Source organism: Olea europaea, chromosome 6 (genome assembly GCF_002742605.1).
Source record: "Olea europaea var. sylvestris chromosome 6, O_europaea_v1, whole genome shotgun sequence".
Classification (NCBI taxonomy): domain Eukaryota; kingdom Viridiplantae; phylum Streptophyta; class Magnoliopsida; order Lamiales; family Oleaceae; genus Olea; species Olea europaea.
In genome coordinates this window covers 24,345,059-24,362,527 of record NC_036242.1, presented here as the reverse complement: position 1 = coordinate 24,362,527, position 17,469 = coordinate 24,345,059, and the positions used below count along the sequence as shown (strand labels likewise).

General features: G+C 34.3%; 1 protein-coding gene across 1 annotated transcript; it reads right to left on the bottom strand.

Annotated features, from left to right (window-relative positions):
• Window positions 1–3,446: 3,446 nt before the first annotated feature.
• Window positions 3,447–5,978, bottom strand: LOC111395297. The gene is made up of 5 exons (XM_023021279.1): window positions 5,709–5,978; window positions 4,828–4,971; window positions 4,470–4,734; window positions 4,183–4,307; window positions 3,447–3,842 (listed from the first exon to the last, which is right to left on the bottom strand). Exons 1-5 carry the CDS (start codon window positions 5,976–5,978, stop codon window positions 3,447–3,449), a joined length of 1,200 nt encoding a protein of 399 aa, XP_022877047.1.
• Window positions 5,979–17,469: the final 11,491 nt, after the last annotated feature.

Sequence of the window (17,469 nt, the reverse complement as noted above, 5' to 3'; positions counted from 1 at the left end):
TCTGTCGTTTTCAAAAATACATTTCCGACGACAAGGAAAAATTTAATTGAAAACTCAAAACAATTCTTTTCCGTTTTAAGTGTTTTTGTTTTAAAAACTCAAAACACGAAAAACACTTATAACACTCCATTTTTTTTTTAAACTTTTTTTTAAATTTTTTTTTACCAATGGGTGCTCAACAATACTTTTAAAATGAAATGTTGTGATCTGATACAATTTAGTGAAGCATAATAATTTTAAAACCCACAAAGCATTTTTCAATTTTCATTATTTTTTTTTCGTTGATCAAAATTTGGAAGAACTATTATTTCTTTTTTACTGTCCAAGTGACAACAAAACACATCTTGAAAGATGAAGGATGTACTAGCTATTTTCTTTACAACGATTCTTATTTTTGGTCTATAAATTTATTATTTATTATTTTATTTTTATAGCAAAAAATAGTAAATTCACCAAATTTAAAATATATAGCATCTGGTAATATATCAACATAAAATTATTATGTTTTACTAAATAATCAAATTAATTGAATAAATGCTATAAAACAATTTCTAAAAATTTTAAACCAAACGCATTTTATAGTTTTTCTATTTTGAGAAATCATTTTTCAAAATGACAAATCAAACACATTTTCTATAATTCTAAAATAGTCCCTCAAAATAGAAAACTAAAAATGAATTCAAAACTAAAAATAGAAAATGGAAACGCAAATCAAACACGGCCTAATTACTTTGGAAAAAATTAACGTCCAGCTTCTTAACCTTTCAATTGGCGTGATATGGGTTTCAATTTTCGAAAACATCTCAGTTTATTCAAATATATAAATTTAAATCCTTGTGTAACCGAAACTATGAACCAGCTGCATTTTCTATGTTAATGTTCGGGTCGAGTCTGACAATTATGTTATGAATGTGGATGTTAAGATCACATGTCTTTTCCAATTAAATTGAAAAGAAACTTATGTAATCTAATAATTTTACCCCCTAGCTTCGAGTCAAGTTAAAGATGCATGAAATTTTAACAACTAAATTGACGATTTTTTTGCCATGTGGGGGTCGGAATTCACAAAATGTAGGGGCCTTAACCTTTACTTTTAAAGTTTGATGACTCATAATCGCATCATACGAAGTTCAACTCTAATTTTCTATTTAAGAATCAATCCATTAACAATTCTTGTTCCAGGTTAAGACATAGGAGGGAGGAAGTCAATTAAGCAATAATTCAGAAATATATTCATTAAGATATTCTGAGAGGAAAAAAAGAATATTTTCTTCACTATAAATTTGCTGGAACCCAAAAACTCCAAACTCCTAATTTCTCGTATAATTTTATTATCAATCTTTAAATTTTATAATGTTCAATTGTTTAAGTTGTTGTTTCTGGTGTATAAGTTTCTCCTTAAAATAATCCGACGGAATTACCTTATGTAATTTTGAACAGCGTAAAATTATGATCAATAGTTAATTCGAGGCCACCGATTTCACGATATTTTTAGAAAGTGAATTTGCAGCCTTTAACAGTGCTAAAGGTGTCCAGCAATCATTTCTTAGGATAAAACGAATTTTGGCTCCTACGAAAACAGTACAGCAATCTGCAAGAGTTCCAACGAATGCAACAAGTGTTTTAACTTTGAAAATAATATCAGAACGAGAGAGAGGGGGGATGAGATTCAATGCAAAGAATATTTGTAATGAAAATTGTGTAATTTTTCTAGCAGCTGGACAGGCTATTTATAGACTTGTTCGTGACCATTCGAACATCCTCTCGAACAGTCGTCACTGGCCTTCAAAACTCGAACAAACATGTTTGTTCGATACTGTGCCGGTTTAGTCGGTTAATAGTCGACTGTTTAGTCGGTTAATAGTCGACTGTTTGGTCGGTTAACAGACGACTGTTTAATAGACCATCCAGACCAAGAAAAATTACCTAAAAATAAGCCAAAATTAATTTCATTAAATACCCAAGAATTTGATTATTTACAATTTAGTCCAAAAAACTTAAATAAATTTTGTCTAAAAAGTTAATGTAACGCAAGGACCCACCCACACCCGAACATGAACTAGACCGGATTCGGACACGGGCACGTGCTCGTGCCGGCCGATTGGACCAACGACGATAGATGCGTGCGCATGGGTTTATGATCGAACCCGATAGAATATAGGTCTCCCCCTTCCAAAGACTATTGGTACCCCTTGAGGCCCAAACCCAATTCCCAAACTTCCACTATATAAACCATACCAAAGTTTCCTAACTTTTTTATGTGGGATAAGTGTTTAATAAATCAAATTCTTCCATGATTTATAGTTTTAAATGGGTTACTTTGACATTCAATATTTCATTCAACTCTAAATAGTGTTTGACAAATAAATATACCACGTTAATCACCTCGTGAAGTAGAACGTGAATACCTAGATCCCGACATAATTAAAGTGTGGGTCCCACTGAAATTTGGGCTCAAACTTGACCGATTTATTAACCATTTTTCAACAATCTCCCACATGAATGAAATACGTCGACATTTTTCCAAACAATATCTGATATGTTTATCGAAGTAAAATTGAAGAAAACTCCATCGAGAAAAGTAGCTAAAGACTTTGAACTTTCCCTAATAAAATCTATCAGATTTACTCAGTCAATCAGTAGCAAGTTACTTTGAATAGTCAGCCATCCATGTAAACCTAGACAATAGAAGTCACACAGTTCTCTTCGATCACTGTTGGTTCTCACGTTTGTGTTCATTTTAGCCTTGGACACCTCCTGGTTCATGAGTGTTTTTAGAGAATTCGTCTTCACTTAATTCTCTTAGAAATGGCCCCTTCTCACCCACATAGGTGGTTTCTATAAAGAGTATTCTGCTATACTCCATTTGAACGAATCAAGATATAGAAACCATTAAAAGTGTAACTTAACCTATTTCACGACAATTAGACACTCGCTTATCATAAGAATGGGTAGGAGTAAAAATCTCCTAGTGCGTACTAAGTTTTCCACAATTTGGTTGTCCCATTGAACCTAGATTTTGGGATCTCTAGTCAACTATGTTAGGTTGCCATCATGGAAACTTTTGATTATTTTATTGGTTTTAATCTCATCCCCTTCGATGATCGTTCGACTTGCTCTCTTGTTAAACTTTTAGTTAGTAGATCCGCAATATTCTCTTTTGACTTCACATATTCTATAGAGATAATGCCAGTAGAGAGCAATTGTCTAACGGTATTATGTCTACGACGTATATGTCGATATTTACCGTTGTACATCGCATTCTGTGCCCTACCAATTGCTAATTGACTATCACAATGGATACATATAGCAGGCACATATTTTATCCAACATGGAATATCTTTTAGAAAGTTTCGTAGCCATTCAGCTTCTTCTCCAGCTTTTTCTAACGTAGTGAATTCGGATTCCATCGTTAACCTAGCCATACATGTTTGTTTTGAAGATTTTCATGATACTGCAGCACTTCCAAGTGTAAAAATATATCCACTTGTTGACTTGGAATCTTTAGTATGTGATATCCAATTTGCATCAGAGTATCCTTCAAGTACAGTTGGATATCTTGAATAGTGCAATCCAAAGTTTTTGGTATGTTTTAAATACCCTAAAACTCTAACAATTGTCTTCCAATGATCAGTACTTGGATTGCTCGTATATCGATTTAGTCTACTAATGGAATAAGCAATATCAGGTCGTGTGCAGTTCATGACATACATTAAGCTGCCAATAATACGAGAGTATTCCAATTGAGACTTACTATCACCAGTATCGGAAACAAGATGCATACTAACATTCATAGATGTTTTCATATACATAATATCATATTTCTTGAATTTATCAAGAATCTTCTTAATGTAGTGTGATTGAGTCAATATGAGACCATCGGATGTTCTAGAAATTTTAATTCCTAATATAACATCGGCCACACCTAAATCCTTCATTTCAAATTTACTTATTAGCATCCTTTTGGTAGTTTGAATTATGGTATCATTGTTACCCATAATCAATATGTCATCTACATATAAACATACTATGATGTAACCATTTTTAGTGTTTTTAATATATAACACATTTGTCACACTCGTTAATTTTGAAATTATTTGACATCATAATCGTGTCAAATTTTTCATGTCATTTCTTAGGAGCTTGCTTTAATCCATAAAGTGATTTAACAAGTCAACATACTTTCTTTTTTTGTCCTGAGGCCACAAATCCTTCAGGTTTCTCCATATAAATTTTTTCATCTAATTCACCATTCAAGAAAGCTATTTTAACATCCATTTGATATATATCCAAACCATTTAATGCTGCTATCGCAATAAGCATACGTATGGAAGTAATTCTTGTCACAGGAGAATAAGTATCGAAATAATCAAGACTTTCTTTTTGCTTGTAGCCTTTTGCGACAAGTCTAGCCTTATATTTGTCAATTGATCCATCTACTTTCATTTCTTTTTTGAAAATCCATTTACATCCCAATGGCATATTATTGGGAGGAAGGTCTACTAATTTCCATGTATGATTTTGTAGTATGAATCCAATTTCACTATAAACAGCTTTTTCCCAATATGAAGCTTTGGTTGATGACATAGCCTCCTTAAAACTTTGAGATTCATTTTCTAACAAATATATTAGAAAGTCAGGCCCAAAGGAGATTGAAGTCCTAGCCCTTTTACTGCGTCTAGGTTGTTCATTTATAGATTCTTGATCTATAGCCTCTTCACTTTCACGAGATATCTTCAGTGAATTTGATTCATTTTGCATGTTATAAGGAAAAACATTTTCGAAAAATGTAGCATCCTTTAATTCAATAATTGTATTGACATGCACATCGAGTATTTCAGACTTCTGTACAAGAAATCTATACGCATTATTGTAGTAGGCATAGCCAATGAATACACAATCAATGGTTTTAGGTCCTATCTTAACTCTTTTGGGTTTAGGAATTGCTACTTTAGCCAAACAACCCCATACCTTCAAGTATTTATAATTAGGTTTGTGATATTTCCATACTTCATAAGGTATTTTAGGAGTTTTTCGATGTGATAATTTGTTAAGAATATAATTGACAGAAAGCAAAGCTTCCCCCCACAAGTTCTGTGGTAATCTAGATCTTATTAACATAGCATTCATCATCTTCTTCAATATTCAATTCTTGCGTTCAGCAACACCATTGGATTGAAGAGAATAAGGCGTGGTAGTTTTATGAATAATTCCATGTTTCGAACAGAATTGTTCAAATTGAGAATCATATTCACCATCTCTATCACTTCTTATGGTCTTAATCTTTTATTAAGTTGATTTTCAACTTATAACTTGTAGTATTTAAACACTTCAATTGTTTCGTCTTTGCTTTTGAGTAAATATACATAGCAATATCGAGTACAATCATCGATAAAAGTGATAAAGTACTCATTACCTCCTCTAGTTTGAATAAACTTTAAATCACATATGTCAGTGTGGATCAAATCTAGGAGTTCGGTACTTCTTTTAACAGAACGAAAGGGTAAATGTGCCATTTTGGCTTCTACACATATATCGCATTTGTGATTAGGATTTAAATCGTACTTTGGTAATAAATTTAATTTGATTAGTCTTCGCAAAGTATTATAATTTACATGTCCTAATCGTTTATGTCAAATATTAAATGACTCCAGCAAGTAAGAAGAAGATGTAATTTTATTCATAATCGGAGATACAACGGTTATTACATTCAACTTAAAGAGCCCCTCATTCAGGTAGCCATTTCCTACAAGCATTTCATTATTTGTAAGTACAAATTTGTCTGAAACGAATACTAACTTAAACCCATTCTTGCTTAATAAGGAACCAGATATCAAATTCTTTTGAATATCTGGCACATGAAGAACGTCATTTAAAGTGAGCTCCTTTTCACTTGTCATTTTTAGCACTATCTTTTCATGTCCTTTTACCTTGGAAGATGAAGAGTTTCCCATGTAGAGGTGTTCATCATGATCCATCGCTTTGTAGATAGAGAAGATCCCATGGTTTGAGCATATATGACGAGTAGCTCCAGTATCCACCTACCATTCCTTAGTGTTTCCAACTAAGCTGCATTCAGAGACGAACCCAGAAAGATTTATATCTTGTACCTTATCGGAGAGGTTGTTATGTTCCGTTACATTAGCCTGATGTGTTTTTCCCTTGAAATTCTTTGGCTTTCGACAGTCCTTGGATCGATGTCCTGCCTTGCCACAATTGTAACAGTTACCTTTGAACTTTTTAGCAGTTTTTGAAGAACTAGTTTGTCATTCTCCATTGTGCTTCCTCTTTTTGCTTGTCTTTAAACATCCTTCCATAATGTTGGCTTTCAATTTCATCACATGAGATGCACCATTCTTTTTTTCAGATTTGCGATTGTCTTTTTCAATTCTCAATCGAACAATGATATCTTCAAGTTTCATTTCCTTCCGCTTATGCTTTAGATAATTCTTGAAGTTCTTCCAAAAAGGCGGTTATTTCTCAATCAGTGTAGCAACTTGAAATGATTCATTTAGTTTCATTCATTCGGCATGGATGTCGCTGAGTAGGATTTGAAGTTCTTAAACTTGGGATATGACAGTCTTGCTGTCAACCATTTTATAATCCAAAAAATGATCGACAATTCGTGCCTACATCTTCGATTTTGTACTTGGTTTCCAAAGATCCCCATAGTTCTTTTGCAGATTTCGTATTGCAGTACACATTATGTAATGTGTTATCCAATCCATTGAGCACATAATTTCTGCATAGAAAATCAGAATGCTTCCTTGCATCAACCGCAGCCAATTTCTCAACATCACTGTCTTGTTCGGTGTATGAAGGTGCATTTTTTTTTTTGAGAAATTTAGCCAAACTTAATATTGTTAGATAAAAAAGCATTTTCTGTTGCCAGCACTTGAAATCTGATCCATTAAATTTCACTGGTTTCTTTCCGATCGTATTCGAGAGTGTAATATCAGAAGTTGTCATTTTTGAAACACAATTAGAAGATAGATGATAAGAAGGGGTAGAAACATAATAAACTAGAAAAAAAATTCGTTTTAAAATTGTTATTTCTGGAGTATAAGTTTCTCCTTAAAATAATTCGACAGAATTACCTTATGTAATTTTGAACAACATAAAATTATGATCAACAGTTAATTCGAGCCCACCGACTTTATGATATTTTCTTAAAATGAATTTGCTGTCTTCAACGGTACTAAAGACGTTCAGTAATCGTTTTCCAGGATAGAACAAATTTTGTCTCCTACGAAAGTAGCACAGTAATCTGCAGGAGTTCCAACGAAAGCAACGAAGTGTTTTAACTTCGAAAATAATATCAGAACGAGAGAGAGGAAGGATGAGATTCAATGCAGAGAATATTTGCAATGAAAAAGGTATAATTTTTCTAACAACGAGGCAGAATATTTATAGACTTGTTCGAGGCTATTCGAACATCCTCTCGAACAGTCGTCACTGTTCAGACAACCTTCAAAACTGACATGTTTGTTTGATACTGCGCCGATTTAGTTGGTCAACAGTTGACTGTTTAGTCAGTTAACAGTCAATTGTTTGGTCGATTAATAGATGATTGTTTAACAGACCATCCAAACCAAGAAAAATTACCTTTTAATAAGTCAAAATTAATTTCATTAAGTACCCGAGAATTTGATTATTTACAATTTGATCCAAAAATTTCATATAAAATTTGTCCAAAAAGTTAATATAGCGCAAGGACCCACCCGTACTCGAACACGAACCAGACCGGACTCAGACTCGGGCATGTGCTCGTGCCAGGCCGGTCGGTCGGACGGAGGCTCACGCGTGTGGGTTTATAACCGAGCCCGATAGGATATCATTCTCTCTCCTTCCAAAGACTATTTGTACCCCTTAGGGCCCAAACTCAATTCCCAAACTTTCACTATATAAACCACATCAAAGTTTCATAACTTTTCTATGCGGGATAAGTGTTTGGTAAATCAAATTCTTCCATAATTTATAGTTTCAAGTGGATTACTTTGATATTCAATATTTCATTCAACTCTAAATGGTTTTCGACAAATAAATATATCACGTTAATCACCTTGCGGAGTAGAACGTGAATACTCTAGATCTCGACTTGATTAAAGTGTGGGTCCCACTGAAACTTGGGCTCAAATTTGACCCATTTATTAACCATTTTCCAACCTAAGTTAACATATTTATAATATGAATTGCTTAAATTTGTTCAATTTTGTCATTTTTCTCCAACTAAAATATACAAATGCAAACTATTTCATATCAGTTTTCCAATAATGACTATTGTTTTAAATTTTTTTGGTGTAGAAAGTCTAAAAAAGTAGTTTCTTAAACTTACAAATCTAATTTTTTTATGTATATTTTTAGTGTAAAAATTATATATACCAATGTATTGAAACCAACCCAAAAAGGACAAAGAGTCAAGGGTCAAAAAATCGAATCGGCATTGAGCCGGGTATAATAAATAAATAAATATACCACAAAATTTTGAGAAAAATAAGTTAATTTCTTAATATTAATTAATACACTCAGATAAAAGATAAGTGAGTAACAAAATTTTCCTCCCAAAATAAAGTATTTCTTTTCTTGAAATGTGTAGTTTTATTAAAATTTGAAACTTGGCTACATTTAATTTTCGTTATAATCACTTCTAATCTTTAAAAAAAAAAAAAAAAAAAGAGACGATAAAAATAGCTAAATTTTCAACATATAATTTATATAGCATTTCAGCCTGTGTTTATGTTTCATTTGTTTACTAAAAACTTAATAGTTACTTTTCAAAGTCAATTTTGAATATAACTACACATTTCAAGAAAAGAAAATAATTTATTTTGGGAACAAATTTTCTTATTCACTTTTTCAGATAAAAATAGCACTTCCTTCCTCAGATCATTCCTAGAAAAGTTGTTAAAAGGCTTGATGGTGTTCATTTGTAATGTTAAACAATACAACATCTAAACCAGGAAGGACAAAGGTGAAGGAAAAAACGATAAAATGGCCAGCAAATTGTAGGGAAATAATAAATGCTGGGCCTTATTAACTTGTTAACATTAGGCCTAAGGAGTTTACTATATAGGAATTGGGATCGAGTCACTGGTTTGTGGTTTGAACTTTCTTTTGGCAGATTTTTTCTCGATTATTAGCTTGAAGGATTTTAAGTCATAGTCGAACCGATTTATTGGGCGGTTCATGCGTTTTTCGGTTGGACCAACTAGTCCGATCCGATTTTGACAACATTGAAATATACATTATTCCTTATTGTGCACCTAGGAGGTCTAAAAAATTATTTGGTCATTGAACTTTGCAAAATATATACATTGGCCATTAAACTTTAAAAGTTTTTTTTTGAATGGTCGTTGAATTTATCGAATTGTTATTACATTGGCTATTAAACTTTAGAGGTTTTTTTGGATGATCACCTTACTTATCAAATTGTTATTCCATTGGCTCTTGAACTTTAAAATTTTTTTGATTAATCACCAAATTTATTAAATTGTTGTTTCATTCATCACTCAATAACTCACCATTAAAAAAAAAATTGACGGAATTACTAACATGACAAATGAAAATGCTAACATGACACATTATATTATTGTCGCTAATGGTCGACAAATTAGTAAAAAATGTGCTTCCATCTATTACGAGCTATTATAAAAATTGCGATTTAATTTTAACATTTGCTTGTTTTCTTTTGTTTATATGTATTTTCATTTAATATTATTATTTCATTGCTTTTTTACATTATTCAAATTTTTTTACAAGCACGTTTTTGGCTAATTTGTCAGTAACTAACAATAATAATATGTCATATCCATATTTCCATTTGTCATGTCAGCGAATTCGTTAAATTTTCTAATGATAAGCTATCGTTTGATGGACGGATTGATAAGTTCAATGACCATCCGAAAATTTTTTAAAATTTAATAGCCAATGAAATAATGATTTGATAATTTTGGTGACCATTCAAAAAACTTTCAAAATTTAATGACCAACGAAAAATATTGTGTAAAGTTCAATGGCCATGTGAATTTTTTAATTTTACCTAGGAAAAGATCGCTGCTATTTGAATATTAGCACATTCGAAAACTGATTCTAAAATGTTCACATTCATAGGAAAGTTTTGTGCGTAGAATACATAGCATTACTAAAAAAGAACATTTATAAATAGTGATGCATTGCTAAACTTACTAATCTTTGAAGGTAAATTCTTTTATATGAGATGCGTGTTCGATAAGATGGGTTGAACTCAATCAACAATGAAAACCTAATTATCAAGTTGGTCAGCCTTCGTAGTCAACTAGCTCGATTCAATAGTTGAATGGGTTGAGTTTTTATAATAACAAATAAAGGTAAAAATTTTTAAATACACACAATAAAAAGTAACATAGACAAGCAAAAACAATTTTCTCCCCACAAAAGTAATTATATAGTGTACTATCGCACATGCACAAGAGTATTTGGCCAGGAAAGGTAATGAAAACTTTCAGTAATTCTTTGAATGAAGAATCAGAGTTCATGAATCAAAGCCAAATCCCATGGAAATAAGAAATAACTATGACGAATGTGTTTTCAAAATTACGACATTTTCATAGGCTGTTTATAGGAAAATTTTATGAAATTATTTCACAAAAACTAACATTAGAGCACACTAAGAAATTAGATCAGAATTTATAGATGCTAAATTATACTATAACCAAAATCAGGTCGTATTTAGGAAAATGTGATCACAAATTATCAAAATCAAGTTACAAAAACCTATTCACGTAAGTCACAGTATGCTCATACGCTACATTTGACATTCCAGAGCATTTACACAAATAAACATTAACTGCACGAGGGATTACGTTCGATTTTTTTTTTGGTTACATATAAACAAAAATCAGATGGCAATACATCATATGTACGTCACAAATAATCCATTCAAAGCACATCCATACACTACATTTCATACTGGGAAGCATTTAAACAAAAACAATGAATGAAGTGTACATTAGGGATATACCTTCTTCGAGGATTTCCCACCGAATGCGGACTTCTTTTTTCTTTTTGGTGAAAATTCTTCGACTTTTTTCTTCATTTCCCTTTATCTTTAGCTTTTCAATATTTTCTGCATCCCCGTTGACTCTTGGAAATAGCACCATTTTCTTCAACAATTTATGATGAATATTCCTTAATCACAAGATTTAATGGTCAGAGTATTAAATTTAAGCTTGTGCCGAAAACTCAGTAGTAATAATGGCCGGTTTCAGTAGGGTTTATGGTAATGATTTGCATGGAGGTTGAAGACACGATGGAGTTGAGGAAGAGAGAAGTATAGAGAGAGAGAGAAAGAAGTGGTTCGGTTACGTTAAAGTGATTATTTGAAAAGATTTTATTATTTGATTTAAGGAAAAATAATATAATGAGCACGAGTTCTCAGCTTATTCTTTTTGTGAGTTTCAACATTTGAATTAAATTTGTTATTTATCAATGCATTAATTTAACAAATTACCGACACTTAGTATAAGATAAGTACCAGTGCTCATTAAATTATTTATTAATATATTAATCTTAGTTAAATCTAAATTAATACACGATTTATGAAAATAAAAGTTTAACATCTTATTTTTGAAATATAAAGTCAAATTTTGCTTAATTTTTTCCATTTTAAAGTCTATTTATATTATAGGCCCACCCCCAAAGAGTTGGGCTTGGGCCTAACGAACTCCAACTATTGGGAGGGACTGGCCAGTGGGCCTTTTTTCACATTACAAGCCATTTAGCCCATAAGTTGAAGACTTATTTTCATGTTCGAAGGTTGGAACCTATACCATTACCACATTTCTAGCATTTGGGAATTCCAAACCTGATTTTCCAAAAAATAAAAACAAAAGACTGAGCATTCAATGCTGAAAAAAAGTCTAAAAAGTTAACAGGGACTCCAACTACACGTTGTCCATAAGTTGGGGCACTAATTGCAATTTCTAGAGATCTCAAAAATTGGTCTTGCTTGTTGTTAAGAAATCTCAAATAATGCTTAAGTAGGACCCACGAGACGGAATTTTTCAGAAAGTAATATCGACTACATAAATAAACTCGGTGATTCTTTTTCCCATTTAGTCGTCGATCACTATCCCCTTACAGAATTTACTAAATTTTAAAAAGGAAAAACGTATAAAAATGTATTGCTTGTGGTGGGTTTCAATAGTTAGTATAAACCGGAGGACCCACAACGTGAAACTAATTGAAACACGTTGAAGGATGAATGGAATTTGTTGTGAAGAATTAGTAAATCGTTTGATGTTAAATCGACATTGTTTACATTGAAATAGAAATCTTAAAAAGTATTTAAGGGGGTGTATTTAATTGAATATTTTAATAACTTTTTTGGATTTAAAAAGTTTACGAGGATTTAATGTAGACTTTTTTAGACTCTCTAAATTCAAACTTTTAAAGACTTTGACGGACTTTTTTAAGTGATGACTTCTGTAGACTTCTTGGATCTTTTATAGATTTGTATGGAATTAATGAAAATCTTTCGTAAACTTCTATGGACTTTCATTTTAAAATTTTTAGACTTTTGTAAAGTTCAAAAAACTTTTGAAAACTTTCATTTGAAATAATAATCGTTTATATCTAGTACAGTGGTGTGAAATTCTTACATATGAAATGTACATTCCCACAATTTCATTTTTCATTTCCCTTCTTCTTTCCATTTAATAAAAAAATAAAAGAATAAAAAAAAAAAAATATATATATATATATACACCCATAAAAGTATTGAAATATTCAATTGAGACTTTTCTCTAAAAATCACGTTGTGTTCAGTTAAAACTTTTTAGAAGCATCTATAAGTTTTAAGATATTCAAATTTTAATGAATTTCAGAATATATATATATATATATATATATATATATATATATATCTTTCATTTTTCTTTCTACAAAAATTAGAGGTATGATTTAAATTTGAATAATATTATTTGCAATCACTTACTGTCGCAGTCGTCGTACGTGGCATACATATGACTGTTGGTAATTTGATATATGAGTAAGAATAAACTACCACATTAATTTATCAAATCACAAACCACTATGTAGGATGTCATGTAGGACAACTGCTGCAGTGAAGGATTATGAATAGCATTACTCTTAAAACATATATTTTTTTTATTGATTATATTTATTTCCATTTTTCTTTTTCTGTCTTTTATTGTTTATCTCTTTTTCTATGAAATAATTAAATTGGATTCTTATAACTTTTTTTTTTCCTTTTTCATTAATTTTTTTTGTAAAAAAAATCTATTTTTAATTAAATTATAAAATTTTATATAGACTAATTTATAATTAAATTTAAATATATTGATTTTTTTAATTTTTAAAGGTATATTGTATTAATAATATATTTTTTTTCTTTTATCATATGTATGTATAAATTTTATTACTATTTGATATTGGCATTCCGGATAACCCGACCACCATATTATTCCGAGGATTACGCTATCCTTTTATGATATACATGAATGCTCGATCATTTTATCCTGACCACAAATCTTGGATAAACTCGCAAATTCTACATATGGAGTGTTCGAGCATATGCTCAACCTGAGGGTTATTCTCGAGCACTCACTGTCTTGCTGCTTTACATATTGCGATTCTTGTACTCGAGCATTAGTAGTCCTCGAGCATACCCTCCCCTCACAACCTACGATTGTTGACCTTTTAGAACTCCTATGTAATTAGGACTCTAACTCAACCATATACTTGACTCCCGCAAGGATTCTATCCCACATATAATTATTGTATTTGACCAACTCCTTAACTATACAGGACTTCAACAGATAAGGACACCTAGCTAGTTGAGTCTCACTAGGAGAATGTCGCTTACTACTATAAATACAGAACCTTGAGCCATTATTCAGGTACTTTTTTCATTATTCCCCAGTCTATAGCCTCACACATATAATTCCCTTTCTGACTTAAGCATCGGAGGGGTGACAAGAACACACATCATTGCCTTTGTTTCAGGTATCGGAAGACTACGATCGTGCTCAATCAAATCATCAAGCTCGAGAAATATATAGGTATGATTTTTGGTAGCATCATTGGCGCCGTCTGTGGGAAACGCTACCAAAAGCCATGGTTAACACACAATCAGGTCTTCTTCCCGCAAGCTCATTCGCTCCCATCCCTCATCCTGTCGAAGATCAACCAGCTCCTCATGAAGAATCATCAGGAGTGCCCACACCTCTGCCAGCGGTCATCACAACCGAAGCCTTTGAAGAGCTCCATCAGCAATGGCTACGCTCACGCAACTGTTAAGTCAAAGAAATTCACATCCGTCGCCAACGCAGGAGGAACATGGTGGTTTTATGGCCGATGCTCGAGCACGACCACCAAACCCCGCAAATGGCGGAGTAGGAACCTCGGATATTCACAATATAGCCTCGGGCTCGAGATCGGTCGCCATGGATTCCGGTGAAATTGCCCGAATCATTCAAGAAAGAATTATAGCTGCACTGCAACGGAATGCTCGGGGGCCAATAGGTTTCACCCCTAACACTCCATTCACGCCAGAGATATTGTCATATCCCTTGCCCGACAAATTCAAATATCCTTGCATTAAAGAGTATGACGGGACGACCGACCCCATTAACCATCTCAATGTATACACTGATGTCATGAACTTGCAAGTTGCGCTGGATCAGGTTATGTACAAAGCCTTTCCACAAACGCTGACTAATGCTGCTAGGGATTGGTTCTCGACATTGGAGCCCAATTTCATAGCCTCATTCTCAGATTTGGCTTATAAGTTCTCAGCCTTCTTTGCAAGTAGCAAGCGAATCGGGAAGACCGCGACCTTTCTCATGGAACTTCGCCAAGGACCAACTGAAACCTTACAAGGATTTATGACAAGGTCTAACAAGGAAAGGCTTCAAATACCTGACCTTCACATCACAGCAGCTGTCTCTGCCCTCACTTACGCCGTAAGATGTGAAGCTTTCAAGATGTTTTTATCAAAGACCCCACCGCAGACAGTGACCGAGCTCCTCACTCGAGTTGAAAAATACATTAATATGGAGGAAACACTAAATCCAAGGAGACCTGGTCCTTCCCATGAAAAGATCGAGAACAAGAGGCAACATGATCCCGTCCCCTGGCATGAGGTTCCCCAGGATAAGCGCAGGAACGAGGTGCCATCTGCACCTCTCACTCGGTTGAACACCTCTAAGACAAACATTTTGATGGAGGTTAAGGATATGAAAGAATTAAAGTGGACTTCAAGGATGAAGTCACCCCTTGACATAAGAGATAGGATCAAGTATTGCAAATTTCACCGGGATCATGGGCATACTACAGAGGATTGTCATGCTTTACAGCGAGAAATTGAAGCTCTTATCAAAAGATGATTTTTAAAGAATTACATTGGTCATGATAAACGACCAAGGAGTGACCGTGACAATCAGAAAGAGCCTGGGGCCGGAAGCAGTGCTCAACCTACTGTCGGAACCATTAATATTATCGTTGGGGGCATAGCATCTGGTGGAGACACAAGTAGTGGGCGAAAGCAGTATGCCCGCCAACATGCTCATACCCCAAGAGAATCCCGTAATGAAGTCAAAGACATCACTTTTGGAGAAAGAGATTTGGAAGGAATATCATATCCTCATGACGATGCCTTGGTCGTCTCTGCGGTTGTGGCTAACTTCGAAGTAAGGAGGATTCTGGTTGATAATGGGAGTGTAGGGAACATACTATCACAGGAGGCTTTCACCAAAATGGGAATCTCTCCCAAATAGCTCAAAGCAGTAAAAACTCCCCTACAGGAATTTGGTGGTGGAGTCATTATCCTTGAAGGCATCATCAAGCTCCCGCTTACATTAGGAACTGGTAGTACACAAGTGATAGAGATCACACCATTCCAAGTGGTTAATACCCCAATGGCCTACAACGTCATTCTGGGAAGACTGCTACTGAACAAGATCCAGGCTATTGCGTCAACTTTCCACCCCGCCATGAAGTTCCCCACAGGTCATGGCATCGGAGTAGTTCGAGGAGACCAAACAGCGACTAGACAGTGCTATGTTACTAGCATCCGAGGAATGAGTACAGACGTCATGCAACTTTCAGACCTCGAGCTCGAGCCAAGGGGCAGATTGCCCTCTGTTGAGGAATTAGAAGTGGTCGAGCTCGAGCACGGGAAAGCTGTCACTATTGGTCGGGATCTTCAGGCCAACTTTCGGGAGGAAATCATCGATTGTCTGACCCGCAACATCGATGTTTTTGCATGGAAGGTGGAGGATATGCCCGGGATAGACCCAGAAGTAGCTGTCCATAAACTCAATATCAACCCAAGGGCCAAACCTATTAAGCAAAGGAAGAGACAGTTTGAGCCGGAAAGACATGTGGTTATTCAGGAAGAAGTCGGCAAATTGGTGAGAGCGGGGTTCATAAGGGAAGTCTAATACCCCTATTGGCTCACTAATGTTGTTCTTGTGAAAAAGGCTAGTGGCAAATGAAGGATCTGTATTGACTTCACAGATCTTAATAAGGCGTGCCCAAAGGATAGCTACACTCTACCAAGGATTGATAATCTTGTGGATAGCACATCAGGACATAAGCTGTTCAGCTTCTTAGATGCATTCTTAGGGTATCATCAAATCCTCATGGCCAAAGAAGACCAAGAGAAGACTTCATTTATGGCTAATTCAGCCATATATTGCTATAAGGTGATGCCATTTGGATTGAAAAATGCTGGGGTGACACATCAGAGGCTCATCAACAAAGTCTTCGCCGATTTGATAGGGAAGAACATCGAGGCCTATGTGGACGATATGGTTGTAAAGAGTAAGAGGGTGGAGGAACACATATCCGATCTAGAGGAGGTGTTTGTCACCCTACGAAAATATAAAATGAAGCTCAACCTGGAGAAGTGTGTATTCGGCATAGCTTTAGGAAAGTTTCTAGGTTTTATGATCACTCACTGGGGGATTGAGGCCAACCCCGACAAGATTCAGGCTCTGGCAGCAATGGAATCACCAAGGACCAAGAAAGAGTTTCAAAAGTTGACAGGTAGGGTAGCTGCCTTAAACAGGTTCATGTCCCGAGCAACAGACAGGTGCTTTCCCTTCTTCAAAGCCCTCAGGGGGAATCATTGCTTTGAATGGAATGAGGAGTGAGAGAAGGCTTTTTAGGAGCTCAAGCAGACATTGGAATATCATCCTATCCTCACCAAACCCAAGCCCAAGGATACTTTGTATTTATTCTTAGCCGTATCTCAGAATGCAGTGAGTGGTGTCTTGGTGAAAGAGGTTAACAGGGCCCAGCAACCCATTTATTACGTAAGTAAAGTTCTACTTGATGCAGAAACAAGATACATTTTGGCAGAACAACTTGCCCTTGCACTAATAGTGGCAGCATGAAAACTTCGACAATATTTTCAGTCGCATCCTATTGTAGTGCTCACCAATCAGCCTTTGAAACACATTCTTC